The sequence below is a fragment of the Alexandromys fortis genome, unplaced genomic scaffold, assembly GCF_014885135.2.
Source record: "Alexandromys fortis isolate MF-2015 unplaced genomic scaffold, M_Fortis_MF-2015_v1.1 scaffold_14, whole genome shotgun sequence".
NCBI lineage: Eukaryota > Metazoa > Chordata > Mammalia > Rodentia > Cricetidae > Alexandromys > Alexandromys fortis.
The window spans coordinates 16,537,104-16,561,436 of record NW_026067910.1 but is presented as its reverse complement, the minus strand read 5'-3'; the positions used below and the strand labels follow the sequence as shown (position 1 = coordinate 16,561,436).

At 38.1% G+C, this 24,333-nt stretch overlaps 1 protein-coding gene across 1 annotated transcript in view; it reads right to left on the bottom strand.

Annotated features, from left to right (window-relative positions):
* The window catches only part of Lama2 (laminin subunit alpha 2), a 586,091-nt gene that overhangs the window by 195,710 nt on the left and 366,048 nt on the right, over positions 1 to 24,333 (bottom strand). Inside the window, exons 20-27 of the mRNA XM_050138074.1 lie at positions 21,360 to 21,466; positions 16,768 to 16,948; positions 10,828 to 10,964; positions 2,892 to 3,128; positions 1,546 to 1,689; positions 665 to 844; positions 367 to 555; positions 144 to 277 (exon numbers count right to left, since the gene is read on the bottom strand). Of these exons, the coding sequence (XP_049994031.1) occupies positions 144 to 277; positions 367 to 555; positions 665 to 844; positions 1,546 to 1,689; positions 2,892 to 3,128; positions 10,828 to 10,964; positions 16,768 to 16,948; positions 21,360 to 21,466 (1,309 nt within the window). The remainder of the gene's footprint in view (positions 1 to 143; positions 278 to 366; positions 556 to 664; positions 845 to 1,545; positions 1,690 to 2,891; positions 3,129 to 10,827; positions 10,965 to 16,767; positions 16,949 to 21,359; positions 21,467 to 24,333) is intronic.

Below are 24,333 nucleotides of genomic sequence, written 5' to 3'. Positions count from 1 at the left end.
GTGACCAGAAGCCTTCCTTGGTTTGTCTTCTTTCACCTTAGTTCCAAAGTAGCCACTAGCTGATTTCTCGTCTGTGTCTTCCTGACCAGCCCCGTACGCACCAAAACCCGAACTTAGCTTGAGCACTTTCTTTTTTACTTTACCGGCTTTGTCTCACGACATTTCCATAAGTAGCCTTGATAAGAATATAGTGAATATCATAGAGTATATCCAAGAAGTCTTCACGGGTCACAGTTCTAGTGATTCGAGGATCATCACCATAATATTTCCATTCTTTCTGTAAATAGCAAAAGAGTCTGTTGCGATAAAACTGAATTTAAAAATAAAAGCATCAGTATCTTTACACCAAACAACTACCAAGCTTACCTCTGTCATTTCGATTTCATGCCTTGTCAGCTGGCCAATGAGAGGGGCAGCCATATACCTGGTGATAATTCTAGCGTGAGTAGGAGTCCCACCTCGAATGATAACTTGAGGTTTGTAGGTTGAGAAGCCAGTCTCATCCCGAGCCTCAAAATAGATTGCATACTTGAGTTTACCTCCATAGGCCATCAACTGAAAATAAAATAGAATAAAAAGAGATGACTTAGGTAACCCCCCCAAATTACCTGACTCCTCAACCTTGTTTTATATTCTTCACTTGTGAATTCAGGGTTATTTTTACCTTTTTTCCTTCAAATTGTTCTGGCAGCTTCCAGTAAAAAGGCTCCAGATGGAGATCTTGCCTGACTTCATCCATCTTTGCAACAATCTCTGGGTGCTGGAAAACGATGCCTTTGGTGGTTGTGTGCTGCAGGGCCTCATCCACCAGAGGCAGAATGGTCTGCTCGTCACTCAGGGTCACCTGCGAAGCACAGATTTCAGCGGGAAGCTGAATATGGCTATGAAGCATCTTTTTAATGCTAAGTATGGAGACATGCCTGTCTGAATTCTGGTCCCTGCTTTGATGAGTTGTCACAGGGAAAAGAAATGAGACATGATGGGTGAAGGCAGCAGGGAATAACTGTTTGGAAATGGCTTGCATAATAAAACTCAGAATCTCTAAAAAAAAAAAAAACTGCAATATTTTATCACTAATAAAAGTTGAAATTAAACTCTGGAGAAATAAAGGGAAATGAAACTCAAAATAAGCCCAATCCCAATGCTAACAATGGGCAACTCCCGATGGCCGATTGGAAGGCACGCAGCAGGCTGTGGTCTCCAGGGCTGTGTTAGATGATAACAGTCCCACCCCAACACCTCCTTCCTCTGGATGTGGCAGCTTACCAAGCCAGGACACCAGGCCTCCCTGGCAGTGTTTCCAGTCTGCTCTTGCAATCTATTTCTTTATCAACAGTAACTGAACAATCTGCTAGGGAGAATTTAAAGGAGGTATTTATACCAACTGCCTAATGGCACATGGAGCCTTTACCATTTCTGAACACACACGGGGGACAAGGTTACTTAAATGTTTTGCCATTTCCTACTACCCCTCAGGGCCTGACTGAAAGATTCCTGCAGGAATGAACATTATACCATTACACGGCTCAGCGGCTCCTTACTCACCCCCATACGGATCAGACCCTTTGCTTCAGAGCACTGACTAGTAACGCCGAAGCAATAGCAGCTGCTGCAGCCGTGTAGATTCTTGGCATCAAGTCCATATTTGCCAGGCCGGCACCTGTCACAGTGGATGCCCTCTACATTCACCTGAAGAAAGAAGAGGCTCCTTCAGCATTCCTTATAATGTTGTAGGAGAAAGCTTAATAACGAGAAATAGCAACACATTTCTTTTTCATTTAGCAAGGTAAAACAAATGAACAAAGAGTCTAAGACTGATACCTCAAATGGTATTTATAGCTCACATCCCTGTCAGGATTTCTTGGGCCTTTAAAAGGTACTTGGTTCCTAAATGCACCTGTTACTAAGGATGCTGCATGCTGTTGCTGAGATCTAATGGTGCATTTCCGATGACTCCGCTGTGAGCAATAAGGATTTCAAAAGCAAAGGTAACTAATGATTTCTAGCTATGAAAAAAGCCAGGAAGCTAAAGCACATTTATATATTTACTCTAATATTATACAAATGTTATAGTACGTTATATATGCAACATACAGCAAATATAACATAAGGCTGTTATAAAGTGCGCATGTATGGGGCATGATAATCTGCTTAACTAGGGCACTTCATGCAGAGGCTGTTGTTTTCTGAAATTCAAGGCTCCTCGCTTCCCAGATTTCAATCTGCCATTTCCTCTGGATGTCTTTGCATAGACTTTGTCTCGAGAAGCTATGCATGACATTGTTTTAACCACATTTTTCTTGGGATTGATTATTTTCCAGAAATATATAAGGCAGAAAAAATCCCTCTTACCCATTTTAATTGGCTGTTTTTCTACATCATTTAGCAGTATTAATGAGGACGGAAATTTGCACATAGCTAGCCACTGTTTGTTCTGTCAGGACTCATAGGTGATGGAATTTTACTGAATCTCCATAGCAGTAAATATGCTAACGTGTGCAGTGACTGCGGATTAACTTCAGGAGAAATGGTTTGCGATAAGCTTGGTTATCAGCGGTGCTGTTCCTCTGACTGTGCCTGAGAGCCCTCCCTGCCCACTCCACAGACATTTATTTATGCAAGAAGAACACAGAAGAAAAATAACTCCACTCACTGTAGAAATGACACCCTGTGTACTGACTGGAAAACGAGATTGTGTTTGGGCTGAAAGGGAGTTCTTGAAAACTGGATCGTATGCCAATGATCGTACATCAAGAAAATCTGTGTCTGGTCATGAATGTTTGTTTGTGTTGCTTAATGAAGCAAGAATAAAACACCGAATGACGATGAAACTGAGTAACGGACTCCACAGCGAATGAGGGTTTTCCTCACAGCGTTTCAGCCCCGCATACCTTACAGGTGCACTGTCCCGTTTGATCGCTGCAGGAGCATCTTTTTGTCTCCGAATCACAAGAGGTGGCGTCTGTTCCTGGAAGGAAGCATTCACAGAGACTGCAGTGAGGATAGTTCCAGTGACCTCGGTTGCACTCCGAGCATCTCATACCAGAGAATTTGGGATGGCAGTTGCACTGGCCTGTGTTTACGTCGCATTGTGAATCCAAGGACCCCACTGTGCTGCAGTTACAAGCCTGTGTAAGGGAGAAAAACAGCAACTGTTGACACAACTGCCTAGGAAACATCTTAAAATTTTAATCTTAACGTTTCTATTCCACTTTGCAAATATGAACCATATAATAAGCGTTGTAATGCTGGAGTGTAGTCCTTTGGGACACATCGGTGAACATAGCATTAAAACGTTTCCTGCATGGAGAAAAATACATGGTAATCTAGAAACTACAATGTCGTGTGATAAGAAAGAAAATGTACTACTTGTTTATTTTATTCTAAGCTACCTTAAATTACATTATTAATTTGGTGTGTGCACCCATGTGTGTCTATGCATGTATGTATGCATGTGTGCTTACTAGTGTGTGATGTGGGAGTGTCATATATCAATCTGTTGATTTCATTGGTTAAGTAATAAACCAACTGCTTGGCCTCATAGCTTAGAACATAGGTGGGTGGAATAAACAGAATAAGATGCTGGGCGGAAGAGGAAGTGAGGTCAGACTCTGCTCTGCTCCGAGAGAGACCCGACAACTCTGCTCTCTGGAGCAGAGACACCAGGATGGACGGAGGCTAGAATCTTCCCGGTAAGCGCACCTTGGGGTGCTTACATGCATTATTAGAAATGGGCTAGTCCAGGTGCGAGAATTAGCCTGTAAGGGCTAGAGTTCATGGGCCAAGCAGTTCTTAAATGAATACAGTTTGTGTGTTGTTATTTCGGGCATGAGCTAGCCAAGCGGCTGGGGTGTTGGGGACACAGCCCCGCCGCCGCTCCTATTTCAACAAGTGTGGGTATACACATGCTCCTGTAGGTATATATGGAAGCAGAGGTCACCCTCAAGTGTCATTCCTTAAGTTCTACCCTCCTTGGTTTTTGAGACAGCGTCTCTTACAGGAGCTTGTGGGCTTACAAACTAGGCTATCTCTGCTGTGAGTTCTGGGGATCAAGGTTAGGGCCTTCTGCTTGTGCGGCAAGTGCTATATTGACTGAGTTACCCCCTCAGCCCGGAAGACAAGTAGCCTTCTGCCTCTTCCTTGTTAACCAGGGAAGAGGCTGTAGGAGGAATTGCCCTTAAGAGTTAGTTTAGGGCTAGTGCTATGCTCAGTGGGTAGAGAGCAGTGCGAGTGGTCAGGCCTGATGAATCCATCCTATAAGTGCTAGTGGCCAGGCCTAATGAATTGATCCTACAGGGAGGCAAGAGGGAACTGACTCCTGAGAATTGACCTCTGACTCCTGAGCTCACGCTTTGGCACATGTGCACCTGTGTGCATGCACACTCACTTAAAAAGAATCCTTATAATGGTATCTTAAACTAGTGATATGAACTGTGGCTATTATTATATTACAAACATGGTTTCTTTCTTTTTGAGCTGGATTTTACTTTCCATTTATTTAATTATACTAAGCACAACATTAAAATAAGAACTAAAAGTATATATAACCCTTTCAAAAAAGAACCAGAAACAAATCCTTTTTATATTGTATTCCTTCCTAATAAATATAGGGGAAATTAAATTTAATTAAAAATTTAAATATAAATAAGCTATTTAGAGTTGATTATGTGCCTGAAAATATATTAACATTTTACACACACACACACACACACACACACACACACACACACACACACACACAAGAAAGAGGGAGAGAAGAGGGAGGGAGAATTTCAACAAAAGTGTAGATTCTCAGGTATTTGTCCATGCCTTCTGGGAAAAGGTTTCAGTGTGAATGTTTAATAACAACTCTAGATGCCTGATACACAGTGGATGGTTTCAGTATTTTCTCTACTTCTTAATCTGGTCTGTCTACTTTAAAAACACACAAACATTGCATTTTATTTATTTATTTTTATTTATTAAAGATTTCTGTCTCTCCCGGTGAGGAAGAAACATTGCATTTTATAATCAACGCATCATCCATCATAACAACCAAGTAAAAGGCAGGACCTATGGTCCCGAGTGGGCTAACACTTGTTTAGTAGAGCAGTTAGGTGTTCCAACCTATGTTTCATTTACACCTACCACTTACTAGCCATATAGCCTGAGTCAAGTTAATTCACTTTTGGGTGCATCCAATTTTCCTATCGTTAAGAAATGATACAGTGACCTCCTCATAGAGATGCTGAAATGAGCAGACACAGTGGATGGCACACGTTTTCTATGGAAGTAATTTCGTGTTATTATCTCACAGATAATGAAAAAGAGGCTATAACTTGCATAGTCCCAGTTAAGTGGCAGGACATGGGTTTGAACATGTATGTTCTTTAAGAGGCTACAGGTTAGTAAGAAAGACAAAGAGAAAGCCAGATGCACCTTTCCCTAATTTAGAATTTACAGGAATATTCAAGACTGTCCAATGAGCCAAGTGGTGGTGGTGTGTGCCTTTAATCCCAGCCCTTGGGAGGCAGAGGCAGGGCCATCTCTGAGTTTGAGGCCTGTCTGGTCCACAGAGCTAGTTCCAGGACAGCTAGGGCTATTACACAGAAACAACCCCCCCCCCAAAAAAAACCCAAACAAAAACAAAAACAAAAAACAAAGATGGTTCAATGGTAAAAAACAAGGGATGGGTTTTCAACTCAATAGGAGATAGAGCAAGAAGGGGACTTCTAACAGCTGTAGGTTCTAATACACAGCTAATCCATTACCAAATCTGTGATGGCTTATCTTAATTGTAAATCTTAATTGTAAACTAGATACATCATGCGTCAACTAAAACCCAATATCTAGGCCCAGCTGTGAGGGATTTTCTTAGATTATTTGAAACAAGGAGACACACTTTGAATTGGGACTATGCCTTGTTGCCGTCCACTGAAAAGGATACAGAAGGAGAAAGCTCTGCTCTTTGCCTGATTGCCCTCACTCTTGCTGGCAACCTGAGCTATACTGTTGCTGAGTCCTTTCTTTGCTGGTATTAAAATGTGTTGGCATTCCAAAGTAGATTGCCTACAAGCCACTCTCCAGGACACCAATGCCAGATTGGGACCGCTCAGACATCCAGCCTCATGGACTGAGAAACTACAGGATTCCCCATTTTCATTTGCGAGACAACCATTCTTTGAATAACCGGGACCAAATTTTGTAAGCCAATCTATTAAATCCCCTTTTAATATGTATGTATATTCATATTCATCCAGCTATTTCTGTTCCTTTAGAGAACGCTGATTAATACAATGGCCCTCACATAACTCACTAAAGAATAGCAGATGTAGAATGAGCTTTCAGAATTGCCAATTTCACTGAGTATGTGTGGACTCGCTTAAATAAAATAATGATATGGTGCAGAAACAATAACCATGGGATAGATTTCCAAAGGTTCCAAAAAGCAACATCATTTTAGATGACAAAATAATATAAAGTGCCTTCTCACCAGTTTGCTGTATATAATCAAATAACTAGCTCCTGGGGTTTACTGACAGTACAAATAGACATTGGAATCGTTCCAGATCAGGAAGTTTATTTGAGAAATTACAGTGGGAATAAATGAGACAACTAACTGTGTGTTTAGATAGCACTATACCCAACATCAAACTTAAATTATAATTGGATGTAATGTTTGTTTAGCAACAGAGGGTTTATTCGCCTTTCCTCTGCTAGTGAAGGATGGCAGGCTTGGTATTCTACTGCAAGGACAGCTCAAATGACGTGTGTGCACACACCTCAGCTTGGAGGAATTCTCCATGGCAAAAAAAAGAAGAGACTTTCTCCCTTCCAAACTACTGTTGCTTTAAATTATATTCACCAAAGTTTTTAAATGGTAGAATGTATGCTTGTCAATAGTTTCTAGTAGCCACATGATTTTTATAAATCATTTGAGTAGCAAAATGTGCAGTTACTCAGAAATTTAGGTTGCTTTAAACAATAGTTCAAAATAATAAAATTCAATTGAGACTTCAATCAACAAAATGTTTATTCAGTTACCAGTAAAAGAATATGCCCCAAATAACTTTCGTAGATGTTAAGTCATAACCCTGCTTTATACTAACCATAAAGTATCAGCTTTAATTTCAAGAATTTCCTTACAATTTGGCCCTGTTTAATGCTTTGTGGCCAGAATGCACTCCTATGAATCTTATTTATTTTGCAATTCCAAGTGACAGAGTGGATACTCAGGTTTGACTTTAAAATGCAAATAATAATAATAATCACTTAGAAACCTAGAGCACTGTTTACCCTCAGCAAAAACTTTCAAATACTTAAAGAAATACTGTTTTTCAAAATGCAGCATTATAGAAAGTCAACTCAATACCATGAGAAGTAAGAAAATGACCATCTTGTCTAGTGTTTGTGACTTCGAGTCACATATTGCGGCGTGGTCTGAACTTCCTTAAACACTTACCAATATTTAAATTCTTTCTGAGGTCAGTGTATTCTAGGCCAGTGTTCACTCAATTTTAAATTTGTACGAATTCTCTGAGAATTTTGTAAAATGTCTTTGGAATATGTTCACCATCAACTCCTTCTGGTAACTCTTGCAAGATCTACTCCCCAGCTTTCTAAACCTCCTAGTCTGTGTTCTCTTTTCTGATCTTGAAATAAGTCATCAGCTCCAGTTTGTGCTGACAAGGCACTCCTGGGGTGGGGCAGCCACCAGAGCATGGACGCCCCATGAGGAGCCACACCTTAGGTAATAGCGACTCTTCCTCCTCTAGAATTAATCCACTGTCCAGATCTCCTCACTCGGAGTGGGGGAGCTCATGATCTTCTTCCCTTTTATCACAGGTAGTGATGGTTCACAACCACTCAGTCAAAAATAGAGTCTACCTGTCTACCCAGGAGAGTGTCATCGTGCTCAGGAGGCCACACTTTGTTGGCACATTTCAGTGTTCCTAAACTCAGGGTCACTGACTGAAAGGACTCTCACCCCCTTTTAAAATGCCTTTATTTACCACTTTAAACCCAGTAGGTGCAGTGTGACTCTCATCTTACCCGGACTTGTTACATATACACACTAAAATAACACCTACTTATTTTTAAAATCTACCTCTGTGTTTAAATGACGAAGGCAAAAAAAAAAAAAAGCCATCAAAAAACAAAACAAGAAGATTTTAGATGTTGGATAATAAAGTATAAAATTGTTATTTCTGAGAAAAAAAGAAAGAAATGATATTGTGAATAGAGGCAGCTTCAAGATTGTAATGCTAGGGAGAAAAGTAAATCAGAGAGTTGAGCTGAGAGACAACGGTACTTGCTTTGAAAATATGAAGAAGCTAAAATTTACAGGAGCAAACCCAGTGTGCTCAGAATGGGAGCTGTGCTGTGAGAAGTCTAGAGACATGCAGGAAAATGGTTGAGGCTTTGCTTGAATTTAATGTGCACAGGAAAGAAACAAAGCTCTGTGGTAGGAGAAAGGAAAACATTGAAGACATCTAGGATGAAACCTTTCTAGAGGTCACAGAAAACTTAGGTTGTTTAACAGTTCCGATTATAAGATGGGAGAAATTCAACAATAAATTGGGTTATAAGAAGGGTCAGAGGGAGACTCATTTGCCATAGATTTAAGGGTATTTTTGACACCTTCCCTATGAAAACATAAAAGCAAGCATCACAGGGGTCCAGATGATCAGTGAATAAACAGTGCACAGGCATGCAACAGAATATACAACGCATTTTACCCAAAGTCCCCCCAAAATGCGGGGAATAAGAACTAAAGCTGGAGGACTTGTAGTTATGATTCATTCCTTCCTAGAAAACTACAGCAACCAAAACAACACACTGTTTACACAATTACATAAGAAAATAGAAGACTCCAAGAATCATGAACATGAGACCAACTACTTTAATAAAGAAACCAAGCTAATTAAACAGGAAGTCTTTTCAATAAATGATGTTGGAAAAATTGGACAGCTATTAAAAAAAAGTGAATTTGATTACCTCAAACTAGAGAAAACTTATTAAATGTGGAATGTGAACCCAAATTGAAGAGCTAACATTATAAAATTTTATAAAGAAAATCACAGGAAAGAAATCTTTAGACTAAGAAAACATATTCTTCCAAGGCAAAATATAAGGAACAGAATCCAGAAAAGAAATGATGCAAGAAACTTATTCATTTGTATAAAAATTATATAAAGATACCAAGTAAAAGACAAGTTATATTTTTAGTTTTAATGTGTGTGTGTTACAGAATGTTCACTTAGAATACATACAAGCCTCTTATAATTATTGTTATCAATGGGAAACAACCTCAGAATAAAAGTGAGCAAAATATTTGTAATAGCTTCATAAAAGGATATACATAATTAGACAATTGCTAATTAAATAAGCAACACAATTCCCACCATTGTTTAACATAAAAGATTGCAAAAGATAGGAATGAACAACCAACTAAATCATTAAAATTAAAATAGTCAGAATTGTCTGTGTTGGCAAAGATATGGAGTATTCTTAAGAGAAATTAAAATTTTTGGTTTGTGAATAAACTGCTGACTCCCACACTAATGCTCATAGAAAAGTAATTAATGAATGTTCTAAACTGTGTATTAAATGTAAACAGGTAAGCAAGTTACAGGAGAGTATACAGTGTAATATTATTAAGCAACTAAATAGAACAAACTTCTGATCTTTGGAGTATGATGATAAACTTCAAAAGTAGGGGATGGAAGGCAAATCAAATTCACTGCCCTCGAGACTAGAAAAAGAAAACAACTGAGGGTTTCATATAGGTGAGGAAATCACTAAGCTCAACACAGTAGCAACAGGAGGGGTAAAGGAGAGCTGATTTTGTTGTTGTTGTTGTTGTCGTTTGTTTTTTCGAGACAGGGTGTCTTTGTAGTTTTAGAGCCTGTCCTGGAACTAGCTCTTGTAGACCAGGCTCGCCTCGAACCCACAGAGATTTGCCTGTTTCTGCCACCCAAGTGCTGAGATAAAAGGCGTGTGCCATGAGAGCTGACTTCAAAAAGGCACAAGGGATGGTTAGCTTATTGCAATACTAAGTCAAAGCTCATTGCACATTAGATAAATGAGTTTTAATCTCATTTAATTAGTGATTGGCAAACATTGAGCAACAAAGAACCAAGCCTTCCCTGAATGCCCATCTTCCAGAAGTTCCTATGTTCCCTGTAATTCCTAAAAGGAATATGTATGTTCTATTCCACTTTTTCCAGAATGGAGCCTAGAAGTCCTTAGGGCTTCTCCTTTTTTATTCCAAATCAGTGGATTCAATTAAGCATGAGGTGTCTGCACTCAGCAGCCCACACCACAACCTCACTGAAGCCACTGGGTCCTGGCCTGTGGCATCATTCACGAATACTTCATGGGTGATTCTTTGCTGCTGATGCTCAGACTGAGTCTTGTTCTGCATAGGGGAAAACAAGACTCTTCTGACAAAAGCTAGTTAATTTTACTCTTCAGATTTCCTTTAATCACTTCTTGTAAATTAAAGCCAAGTTAACTTGACACAATTTTAATAGGATATTTGCAAATTAATTTTTTGGTCTCTCTTGTTTCACAGATGTATTTTCTTTTTCTTAGAATGAGATAGTTATTTGAAGTTTTAGTATAGATTTTCCCTTCCCCTTCTATTTTGTAGGCATCATGAATTCAACTAATAAGTGTGTCTGCCACAGTAAAGTGGAAAATAATGACCAGTGTCTTTAAAAGACAGTCATTGATGATTCTATATTATTTTGTGATGTGATATTGGGTTGCAGTGTTCAGTTACAGACCTGGACTGAATGGAAACTCTTTAAGAAAACAATCAGCTGACAACAGTGATCCACTCACCTTACAGCCGGTGACAATGCTGTGACCCCAGGTGTTGGGAACACACTCAGAACATTTTTCTCCAATGGTATTGGGAGGGCAAATACACTGGCCAGTTTTCGGGTCACAATTGTTGCCCAGATGGGAACAGTCACAAGCTGCACAAGGGAAAGAAAAAAAGCAAAGATCAATCAAAGAAAGGCAAAATTTGATATAACATGGTGAATTCTTAACACAGTAATTTGTTCTTTTCATTTTTGATACTATGTTTAAAAATCCTTGAATGGGGGATGTACATACTTTGTTATTTATACTATAGTAATATTTCACAAAGCATTACATCAATAATTGCTGCATTTCACTTAGTAATTTCAAAATTTTAGCACTTTTCACTTTTCTATTTCAAGAAGGAAAAGATATCTATTGCTAATTCTCTCCTATTTATAATCTACCCAGATACTATAAATTCTAATGTTTTTGTTCATGTATTTATTTCATTTATTGATAATTAGGACAACGAGGGACAGCCATCTTTCCAGGTCAGTGGGTCCTTGTGTGTTGAGGTTCGGGGTGTTTGGGGGTTTAGTAGGGCAGAGAAGGGAACTTTGAGGTAGAAGTCCATCTACAATCCATCTATGGTCTATTCAGCTTCAAATCCAAAGGAACTTGGTATGTTGTCCCTTTTGTCTGGAGCTCTATAAGTACCTGCATGTGCTATCAGAGAGTGACTTTCTTGTTCAGAGTTTCTTCTCTCACCAGGTCTCTTTGTTCTAGATCCTAAGAGACTACATAGGGATAAGGAAGCTGTGTTCATCTGGCTGTTTCCTGTTGTGTAGGGGTGGAGTCAAGCTTCTAGTATTGGTCCTAGGACTTAAATGGAATTTAGGCTGTATATATTTATAAATACATTCCTTTGCTGTAAAAATTAACTCTTTTCTTCCTGATAATATTGATTTTCAATAAAACCAACAAACCCAGTATCTTAAATCTAGTGCACCATGTATGTAGTTGCAAATAACAGAATATATTTTAGTTTTATGTATCTTTTAAAATAGTTCCATCATGAAACTTTTAAAATAATTTCTAATTTCTTTACGACCCAATTTAGTACTTTAATTCCAAAGTATTTTTCTCACTAGAAATAAACTATAAGTATATGAATTTCCTACTTATTGTTTGTCCTCAAAGAATGTAAGAATTGGCTTTCAGAAGCCCTTCAAAGCCAACCATGAGAAGTGATGCATGTCACTCAGTGTGTAGACTCGATTCAACTGGAAAGAATACAGTTAAGCACAGCACTTGATTTAAAAGAAGTTATTGCAAAAAATAAATACACACCAAATACTTGAATTCAAATTGAAGATCAGTGTTGTCGGAAAGCTTTTAGTTGGTGAACTGATGGTTAAATCATTTTAATTGAGTCTAGTTAGATATTTGATTCAGTTGAATTTTAAGGGGTCATAATTATCAAAGTGTTTCATAGCAGCTGTGAATGTTTAACACCATGCTTGACATAGAGTAAGTACAAATAAATGGCAGTGGTTATTGTCTTTGCTATTGCTATAATTTTTGCTAATTCTAAGATAATAGATTTATTTATATATGACATTCATTAAGAAGAAAAATAGCATTATGTCTAAATTTATCTAATAAGAAACATGATGGGACAGTTTGAATCATTATTTGGAAATAGAAATTCTCTATGTAGAATTTCAGTGTAATTATACTTGAGCAATGAATTAGTTTTCTCTGTCAATGCACAATGTGTATTGCAATTTAAAATGTTAATAAAGATAATGGTAAGAAACCAACAATACTGATAGCCAGTCTTTACTCTAAATCTATTATTAACTCAATGAATTCCTACAAATCCTCATGACATAGATAATGTTGATAACCTAAAATAAAGATGAATTTTGCAGAAAAAAGGCATAGTCAAAGCAAACATCCAAGGTCATAAAATTAATTATTGATTGGAACACTAGATACATATAGGCTATTTGGCATGAGGAATACTCTTTTCTTTTGTATTTTATTAATTAATTAATTAATTTACATTCCAATCACATTTTACTATCTCTCCCTCCCAAAACCTTCCACTCCCCCAACCACTACTCCTCCTTTCTCTTCAGAAAAGGGCAAGCCTCACCTAACCACAACATATCTGTTTACGGAGACTACTTGTTTGTTTCCTGGCTGCCCAGACCTAAAATAATCACTCAGAAACTATATTAATTAAATCTCTGCTAGGCCAATCATTTAAGTGTATTGCTAAGTAGCTCTTATAGCTTAAATTAACCTACTTCTATTAATCTGTGTTTCACCACAAGGTTGTGGCTTATCGGGCAAAGTTCCGGCATCTGTCTCCTCTGGGGGCTACATGGCAACCCTGCCTTCTTTCTCCTAGCATTCAGTTTAGCTTTCTGGCCTAGTTCTATTCTGCCCTATCACAGCCAAAGAAGATTCTTTGTTCATTAACCAATAAAAAGCAACACATATACAGAAGGACTTCCCATATCACATATCAAGTTGCAATAAAACCAGGTATCTCTTTTCCTATTAAGGCTGGATGAGGCAATTAAGTAGGAGAAAATGATCCTGATAGCAGGTAACAGAGTCAGAGATAGCCCCTGCTCCACTATTAGGAGGCCCACAAGAAGACCAAACTATACAACTGTAACTTATGTCGTGTAGGAGGTTCTTCTGTTTATGTGTTGCCTTCATTGGTTAATGAATAAAGAAACTGCCTTGGCCTATTTGATAGGGCAGAATTTAAGTAGGCAGAGAAGACATAATTTAATTCTGGGAGGAGGAAAGCAGAGTCAGAGAGGAATGCCATGGAACTGCCAGAGACAGAATTGCTGAATCTTTCCTGGTAAGCCACTGCCACATGGCAATATACAGATTAATAGAAATAGGTTAAATCAAGCTGTGAGAGTTAGCCAATAAGAGGCTAGAGCTATTGGGCCAAGCAGTGATTTAATTAATACAATTTCTGTGTGGTTATTTTGGGGCTAAGCAAGCCAGGTGGCCAGGATGAACAAGCAGCCCTCTCCAATGCAACACTTATGGACAGAGGGCCCATATACAAAGACCTACACAAGCTCTTTGGCTGGCAGTTGTGTCTTAGCAAGCCCCTATGTTCCCATAATCCTTTCTCTGCCTCTTCTACAGGATTTTCCAAGGTCTGCCTAGTATTTGGCTGTGGGTCTCTGTATCTCTTTCCAGTACTTGCTGGGTACTGTTTGATGACAATGATCTATGAGTATTGCAAAATATGATTGGGAATCATTTCATTGAATTTTTTTCCCCAGTCATGTTTAGTTCTATCCTGTCTCTGGGCTGTCCAGACTCTCTGTTCTATCCTTCCAGGCAGTGTCAGGGATGGGGTCCTTCTCATGATATGTATCTCAATTTGGACCAGTTTTTGGTTGGGCACTCCCATAATTTCTACACCACCTTTACCCCAGCATATCTTGTAGGCAGGGCTAATTGTGGGGCATAGGTTATGTGGCTAGGTGACAGTCCCAATCCCTCCATTGGAAACACTGCCTGGTTATAGAAAAAAAGCTGATTCATGCTGGGAAAAGGTCATCCTGAGTGAGGTAACCCAGACCCAGAAAGATGTACTCACTTATAGGTGGGTATAAAGTAAGAATAACGATGTACAATCCATAGACCCAAAGAAGCTAAGTAACAAGAAAGCCTCAAGGCGGGGGGGGGGCACATGAATCTCACTATGAAGGTAAAATAGAAGAGACTACACAGGAGGGCTGGGGAAGGCTCTGGAAGGGGGTGGGCATGGGCAAATGGGGAGATTAGGTGGGGGTAGGATGGAGGGAGAGAGTACCAGGAAAGATAACTGAAATCGGGGCATATCTGGGATGCCTAGAAAAATGGAAACTCCTAGGAATCTATTAGGGTAACCTCTAGGTAACAGGAGGTTAGCAGGAGGGTACACCTAGCAGGAGGAAACACAGAGCATGAGGAATAATCTTATACTCTTAATTTGTAAAGACTCCTGTTGAATATAAAGAGAAACAGACAGCAAGATGACTGCCATCATTCATTTCTCTTTTCCTGTACTGCAGACAGAATGTGAACCAGCTTGCCTTATAGTCCTAAAACCATGTCCACTTCATGAGGTTAGAATATAAACTCAAGCTATGAACCCAAAAAGCACTTAAGTTCCCACTGTCAGCCATTTTTTCAGAGACATGGAAAATACTAACTGATATGCACTTATAATCATACCCAGTGTGATTTCTTTTTACTTCTCGTTATTCTGTTTCTCTGACTTAAATTACAAGTAAGTTGGCATTTTGGTATGTTATTATCACTTTATAATTCTAAATATTTTTATTTTCATTAATAACTTTTGCTAGTAGAGTTCACTGAATATTAAAACAGCATTGTTCTGGAGAGTTTTATTTTCTTTCTTTCTTTCTTTATTTTTTTATCAACTTGACACAAGCTAAAACTATTTGGGAAGAAAGGACCTCAACTGAGAAAATTCCCCCAACATACTGGCCTGTGGAGAATTTTTTTTGATTGATGATTAAAGTGGGTGGTGGGCCCACTTTCATGTGGATGTTGCCACCCAGAGTCTGGAGGTCCATGGTTGTATAAGAAAGCAGGCTGAGCAAGCCACGAGGATCAAACCACTAAGTTATATTCCTCCATGCCCTCTGTATCATCTCCTGCCTCATGATTCCTGCCTTGAGTTCCTGTTTTGACTTCTCTTAGTGATGGGGTGTGATCTAAGTATTGTAAGCTGAAATACACCTTTTCTTCTACAAGTTGCTTTTGGTCAGGATGTTTTATCACAGCAATAGAATCCCTAACTTAGAAAGCTTTGCATTAATTCATATCGTGCTGATATATTAATGAGAATTGCGCTTAAAGATCAGAATATTTTTTAAGTGGTTCTTTATAGCTTTTAGTGCTATTGAGTATTAGCTTAGAGATCACGCAGGTCTTAGGTGATCTCTATCATGTCACAAATGACTTTTTTCACCCTTTTTTTCTGGTGAAAGCCATCAGCGTAGAATTCAGGAGGTGCTCTGAAAGACACTGGTACCTTAAATACTTTGCAATATTATTTTGATTCTCACATGAATTTCCTTCAATAGTCAATAATAACATTTTAAAATCTTGCCATGGTGCTGAGAGTACAGTACAGAGGTAAGAGCTGTCAGTCAAAGAACTTAGTAAACAAAGGTGCAAATCATTTTTGTCATTGTTGGAATAACATCAACCCTAAATTTGTGTTATATAAATCAAAGCTAATTGCAATCTTTAATTTCACTCCTAGGGTGCTAATTGATTGATTAATTGGTGTGTGTATGTGTTTATGTTTAGTTCATGATTTGTGTGAAAGCTCTGGCTGGACGTAGGACAAACACTCTTTCAAGGAATCATGTTTGAAACTACATCCTGTATTTTTCCATGAAATAAATATCAAGATACAACTCGTTTCTCTCCCAGGATGTAAAGCCTTCTGAGGCAACTTTGATACAAGCTTGGTTTTTCTACCAGACACAAAAAAATCAAGAAAAAAACAAAACTCCCTTAAGTCTCGTGTCCATTTTGTGTTTGGTAAAATTGAGTTCTCTTAGTTTAAAAGGAATCTAAGAAACAATGACACCAAAAACCCTGGAATTTGATTTTTCAAGCTGTGGAAGTCATGGGAATAGAGGACACAGACAAAAGGGCACATCTACATCGGGATCTGCTGATTGTTGCTCAATGCTTGCAAGCATAGTTACATGCAGGGGAGCGTTCCCAACTGTGCTGTGTTCTATTTGTTAATTATTACACATAGCATATTCATTACTTTAAATATTCTGCATCACATACTTGTTTTCAACCTGCATTCTCTTTAACAGAACAAACTGTTACAAGAACCAGCAGCACAAACTCCAAGAACAAATACACAGGACAGTAGTCTCGTTTACAGACCTGTACAGCCTCCTTCTTGGAAGTTGAAGTAGCCATGGGCACAACGGTCACACTTCTTCCCTGCTACTCCAGGCTGGCACCAGCACTGCCCACTCTCGTCACAGTCAAATGACTTCGAGCCAAAAGAATTACAGTTGCAGGGAACACACCCCCTTCCCAATTGCAGGCCGAAGGTTTCAGGCTGGCGTGGAAAAGAAAAGAAAATATAAATCTCAGCAAGTGAACTCATACCAACAAGAAGCACAGAATCTAGAGAGCAGTCAGCAGTGAGGAACCCATGAGTCACCAGGCTCTCTGGTGGCACTGACAACTGTCTGTTTTTCAGTGGATTTTCTATGTTGACAAAGTGAAAAGTATGGTTAATTAGAAATATCATCAAAATTAATTATCAAAATAGGCACTATGTTGACATCTTAGTTTCAAAAGCCTTTGTATAATCTTCCTTGGTTCTAATAGCAATGTAAAATAGATTACGCATTACCTTCCTGGTTTTAATTTAACATTTTACTCACTTTACTGCTAATATATTAAATTGATTACTTTCAGATTTTGTGAACTACCTGTGCTTGGTTAAGACATTTTTCAATAATAATGATCAGGATTGTAGTCATTAAAGCCAGTTTGTGAGAAAAGATCAAGGCACTAGATTAGAAAGGTAAGGCCAGCCTGCTCATCCAAGTTTGAAACTGCGGGTCCCACGTCTATCTGGACCGATTCATCTCCCACCAGGCTTGTATTACCAGCTGTGAAGACATCCTTGAAATGCATGTTACCAGGCCCAGGATAACCATGTTTAAAAACACTGGTGAATTCAGGACTCATCGCTACTATTAGAAAAATGAGAACCACATATCATACTTAATGTACACCACTTTTCTTTTATAAATACAAAGTATGTCACATTATTATGGCATTTTAATCTGGAAAATTACTCCCTGTAATTACTTCTTTGTCAAAATAATTTGTATTTTGGAAAATTAGACTTCATAATTACTTCTTGGTAAAAATTAATCTTGCCATTTATTAGGAATCACCCAAAGAGAAATGAATAAGCTTCATTATATTTTTTAATATTATTGTTAGCAGTATTAGAAATAAATTTGAGAAATTAAAATTATAATGAGAATTAGACTTAATATGACTAGCTAAGAATAGTTGCATTGTTTAAAATGTACAATGAGTTGATTGAATGTGATAATCATGTTAATTTTTACTGTTCGCCTTATTTTAAGTTCTATTTGTAATTCAGATTTCATCATATTAAAGTAGAACATATGTAAGCAGTGACAACAAATAATTTTAAAATTAAATTCACCTACATATATATAAAGAAAAATTAAAATATTTTATTAATAAAAATATTTCAATGTAAAATCCTTAATCTCCGAGGAATTATCAGATATTAGAACAATGACTAAATAACAAGCAAGCTCGTTACAGATTGTTTATCATAGCATGTATTTCTGGTGACACTCAAATCTCCACTGTTAGAGAAAGTTCTGAATAAATTAAATTATAGTACATTCATGCTATAAAATGGGAAGCAATTAAGTAAAATCTATTTTGAAGCAGTTTTAATGGTAGGAATACATTTATGATGCGACATCACATAAAAATTCTAAAAGCAGCATACACATTATCTAGACTATGATTCCAATTACATTATGTACACATACATCCAGGCACACACAAACACACACACACAGCCACATGCACATCCACAGCCATGACACATGCACAAACACAGACACCAGACACCCACATATACAGAAACACTTGGATTCCAAAAGAGTCTAAACGATAATGTGCTTCGGTTTTTTTGGAAGCAAAACAGAAACCTAAATTTTATGTACTATTTTTCTTAATATTGAGTGTATGATGTGTGTTTGCAGTAGAGCATGTGTCTCCCGCACCAATGTAGGAGTGGAAGAGCCACTTTCCTGACTGGTCCTCTCCTTCCACTGTGGATTTGAGGCTGGAACTCAAGATGTCAAGCACTTTCCCCACTGAGCCCACTATACTTAAATTTTCAACTATTTGAATTATAGTTGTAAAACTTCCCATTAGTCATTGTATTTGAACTTTTTTTCATATACTAAGCCTGCTTGTAAAGACTGGACTTAACAATTATCTTTATTCCCGGAATCCTCCACATTTAGCAAATACACATATGTATGTATAGATATGCACATTCCTTTAAGGGACAAATCAATCAAATATAAAATGGATTTCTAAATCACAGCTGTCATTAATTATTGTAAGACTGATTATATAAAGAAATAAATAAAACAAATGGTTGCTAAAATCCTTTTCTAATATTTATATATTGTAGTTCAAATAAAAGTACCAAACTTCCTAATAAAACAAGAAATTTTAGTAAAATTGGTACTAATATATCTATTCCACAGTTCAAAGAAAAGCTCTCCAATAAATAAAGTTGAGGAACAATCTTGTAGTCTATAACTGAGATTACATAGAGCTCCCTTCCAGAACCCACAGAAAGACTGACGGCTCCCATCAGTACCTTTCACCTGTGGTAGTAACAAAGTCTAGCAGGTGCATGTTGCTTCCTATGTGCCAAGCACTGTTCTCCAACTATAACAAGTATGAACTTCCAGGACGATCCCTCAGATAGCTATAGCCACCTCCCTTTTGTGCATAGTGTTGTAACAGAGGCACATAACACTGAGACCTGAAGCCTCCACCGAGACAAGTGGGCAATCAGGATGCCTTATTACTTGGAACTTTAAGATTTATTTTTAAATTGTATGTAGTGTGAGAGTGTGCATGTGTGTGTCTGTGTGTATATGTGTCTCTGTGTGTGTCTGTGCATGTGTGTGCATGCATGTGTATGTGTGTGTGCACGTGTCTCTCTGTGTGTATATGTGTCTGTGTATATGTGTGTGCACGCATGTGTGTGTGTATGTGTGTGTGTGTACATTGACATGAGTGCAAATGCTGGGGATTTAGATACACTGGAACTATGGCAACAGGCAGATTGCTGTGAGCCTCCTAATGAAGAAAATATTTGTAAGTGGAAAGTCTTCCTTCGTGTCTGTTCTTCATTTAAAGAGGGTTATGTGTTTCTTGTGTTTGATGTGTACATGAGCAGAATCACGGTTGAAAATTAGCAAAACCTTAGTGAAAATGATATGTCAGGCTTCTGTTAGTACTCTAGAAATGTCACTTTTGATACCTTGGGTTCCCTCCAACAAAATTTTTATTTGGTTTGTCCACAGATATGCTTTCAAAAATATTTTATTTTATGTGTATGAGTCGTTTGTATGTGTGAGCACCACATTGGTGCCTGGTGCTTACAGAGGCCAGAGGAGGAAGTTGCAGATATTTTTAGCTAGGTATTGGGACTCAAACTTGGGTTCTCTGGAAGAGCAGTCAATGCTTTTAACTGATGAGACATCTCTCCAACCCCCACAGCCATGCTTAATGGATACTTATGCACAAATTTTAAAAGTCAGGCTTTAGTCAGGCATTGTACAATTTCTGCATTTGCAATTTGCATACTTAGCGAACAGTTTGCACACTTAGTTACCAAAATTATTCGGCAAAAGGTTTCCAAGCCTCTTCAGCTACAGCCCAGGAAATAGCATGCCCACACAACCATGCAGTGCGTACCGGCACAGGGGTCCAATAGGTTCCCCTGGGGCACCCTCTGGAACCGCTGGAACCCCACATCCGAGGTGACCCCAGCACCCGCTGCGCTCTGTGTGGCTGCTCCTCCGGATGGTGCACCTGCCTTCGGAGGTTGCACTGTTTCCCTACAAAGCCTGATTTACAGATACATCTTCCTGTCATATCACACTGTGGTGACACAGAGCCCAGGGGACTGCAGTCACACAGCTCACAGAATCGCTTCGCTGAGTCCCACCACGTACTGAGCTTTAAAACCCAAGAGAAGGAAAAACAAGGAAACAGGCAGAGTTGATCATATGGTATTATTCAAGTGATAGAAGCAGGGGTATTTTGAAACTTTCTACTAAAGGCCAGTCTGACATCTGAAGATGACTTGCTTGTTGTGAATAACAAAAGGTATCTATGTGAAAGGAGCCAAAACTGGCAGGTTCTCATGAGGGAACCTCAACACGGGGCAGGGCTATCACTGGAATCAGATACTGAAAACAACATTCTCATTGATGGGACAGTTCATTTTAATCAATCAGAATTTCAGTCATAGTTCTAAAACTATGATGAAAATCTTCACTATTTCCAGTGTTAATCCACTGAAATAAACTTTTAAATGACAGAACTTGAAGTGTGTGTATATGTGTTGGGGGGTTGGTTGGAAGCAAAAGGAGTGAAAATTTTCACCTCCCCCAAGGTGAATTATTTTACTCCCCACAGGCTAGAATTAAATTTATGTTATTTGTTTTGTAAATACTTAAATTACAGCAATTATTATAAAAAAATTGTACGTAGGAACACAGGTCAAATGCAGTGCACAGTCAATTGTGTTATAGTTGAGAAAACGTTTCATTGAGCACAGATATCCCATTTTCAGGAGGAAATAATTCTGGTCCCTTTGTTTAATATGTGTATGGAATCCATCATTGAAAGGAGGTGAGCATGGTTCTTACCTTACACTCATCACAGCGCCTCCCCTGCACATTGGGTCTGCACTCGCACTGCCCAGTTCTGGTGTGACAAACCTCTGAGAAGGAGCCATTGCTGTTACAATGGCAGGCTGTGAAGGCAAGATACATGGCAAATGAAAATACAGTTTCATGAATCCCAAATACAGATCCAGTAGCTTTAATCTGAAATGCTTGCGACCAGATGCATTTCAGACATGAGCTATACCTTAAGTTTTAGAATATTTGCATAGACCTCTGTGGTTAAACAACAGTAATCTGAAAATCCAAGACCTGAAGTGCTGCAAATCTGTATAGGAGTTGTTAAAGGAAACTTTAGCTTATGGGAATGTCAACACCTGAATCCAGTGTTAGGATGTCTTCAAGTTGCGAGGACTCTTTCAGACAATCCTGTAGTGGTAGGAGCCACGGCGGGGCTGCGTTCCCGCTGCCCAGCTCCTGCATGGCTAGCTTTATCCGAAATAATTACACGGAAACTGCATTCTTTTAAACACTGCCTGGCCCATTAGTTTTAACCTCTTCTTGGCTAGCTCTTACATATTGATCTAATCCATTTCTAATATTCTGTGTAGCACCACAAGCTGGCTTACCAGGAAAGATCTTAACCTGCATCTTTCTAGAGTGGGAGAATCATGGCAACTGCCTGACACGGCTTCTTACTCCCAACATTCTGTTCTGTCTACTCCGCCTACCTAATTTTCTGTCCTATCAGGGTCAAGGCAGCTTCTTTATTAATTAGCCAATAAAAGCAACACATAAAAAACAACACCTACATCACAATCCGTTATGTAATCCTTGTAACAATTCCACCTACTGTAGACATAGTTCATACATGCTTGGCATGTTACACTACTAAAATACTAATACAGTTGCTATGACAATCTTGAGACTAAGACAATGAAGTATAAAGAAGCAATAACATATACAATGCCATAAGCTTAGTAAGTGTTTTGGCCGTCCAGGAATCTGCTTGAGCCATGGAATCCCCTGCTTCCTGGTTCAATGCTGTTTAACTTCTTCATAGACACATTGGGGCAACATCTACTTATTATAATCACATGGATAAAATACATACCCCCGGAAAGTTGAAAAAATTTTAAAAAATTTTCAGTATCAATAATCTTCTTGACATAGCATTAATATCATTTTTTAGCAAACATTTTTAATACAATGTTTATTTACTATGTGCCAGTTTTTGTACTAAATTCCAACAATAAGAATGAGTTAAATGAAAATATATCCCTTTTATGCTATGAAAGCATATAAGAGAACAGAAAAAAATGTTTCAAATCTATTAGGAATGTAACACTATAAATACTAAAATTCATTTTTATTTTGTATTTTATTCCATATCCAAAGATAGAAAACATGCTTGGTTTAGTTACTCTTTTATCACTTTTGCATTAGAAAAAATTTATAAAGTTATCCTGAAACATATAATAACTAAATAACTCTAAAAACTATTTTACTTCTCTGAGAGAGCTAGCAATTAATGGCTTTCTCTGCTTTTGACAACTATATTTTTAATGGTATGCATAATTTCACTGATACCAGAATAAAATTGTGAGGGGGAGATGACGTGGGGTTTATTCATCAACAGCTTTGGCAAGTATGGTACAACATCACAGCTTTAAAGACATTAAAAGTAACTACTCCCTCATCTCCTGATATTATTCTGCTCATTTGGCTCCAGGTTCTACTTCTCTTGATCATTTTTCTAAAATTTGCCCTATCCTCTTCCATCAAAGTTTGGCCTTTAGTGTCTACTAATGCAAGGCCACTAAGAGAGCAGCCGGGCCAATGACTACTGTTTCTCAGTCAACAACACAAGGAGAGTTTACAGATGGAGTCAAAGAACAAGGTGAGAAAACGTATCATCATTAAAAACTCACTTTCATGTGAATATGAGAATTGCTCTGCATATTGTAGCTTTACATAAATTTATTTAGTACATTAGCTTTGCAAATTTCAAATTTTTAAGAATCACTAACTCCCTCTTTTAAAAGTAGGACCTACAAAGTTGAATTTACTGTAAAGATGGTGGTAAGTGATTATAATCATCTAAAAATAACAAAAGCAATAAATTTTGTATGTATCTATACAGAAATAGGACAAATATTTAAAGATTTTCCCATATACTAGTGAGATATTCATGAAAATTATCTTTACAAAAATAAAGTACTGCTTTATTCAAAAATTTGTACGTGTGTGTGTGTGTGTGTGTGTGTGTGTGTGTGTGTGTGAGTTCTTTAAGATGGTACCATTATGTAGCCCAGGCTGCCCTAGATCTCTGTGATCTTCCTGCCTCTGTCTCAGGAATACTGTGATTATTTTGCTTGGCACCACAGGTTATGAACTTGTTTTGGATGAGGACTTATTCTCCATGCATAGAAGAGATATTAATCCTGAAAGTACACAAATATTCACTATAATATTTTATAGACTTTAAATCAAATTATATGCTGAAGAGCCTTACAAATCATAGCCAGATCTATGCTTCATGGGAAGTGGTACATAAACTGATGATGATTCATTTATTTTGGTTGTTGCTCTTCTCATATTTTTCTCTGTGCTCCTAGGACTTCATGCACAGATCATAATAAAATAAGTAGAATGTCCTTAGCTTTGTGGAGGGAGTTATTAGAAAATATAAAAAGAAGTCACGAAATGGATACTTAGGTCTAGAATTAGTGAACTCCAATATTCACAGCTACCACAGGGACCACCTCCAAAGACCAACAATGGCAGTTGTCTCCGTTACCAACATCTCCTGCCTGTGCTACACCCAATAATCCCCACGGAAAACTTATGATCCTTTGGATATGAGGAAACCATTTCTAGAGTCCCATTTCTGATTCTAAATTTCCCAGGTAGCCCACGTGAACATAAGATATTTTTGCGTTTCCTGATATTTCACAGAAAGGCCAAATTCCGCAGTGTTTAAAGTCACTCTGGTCTT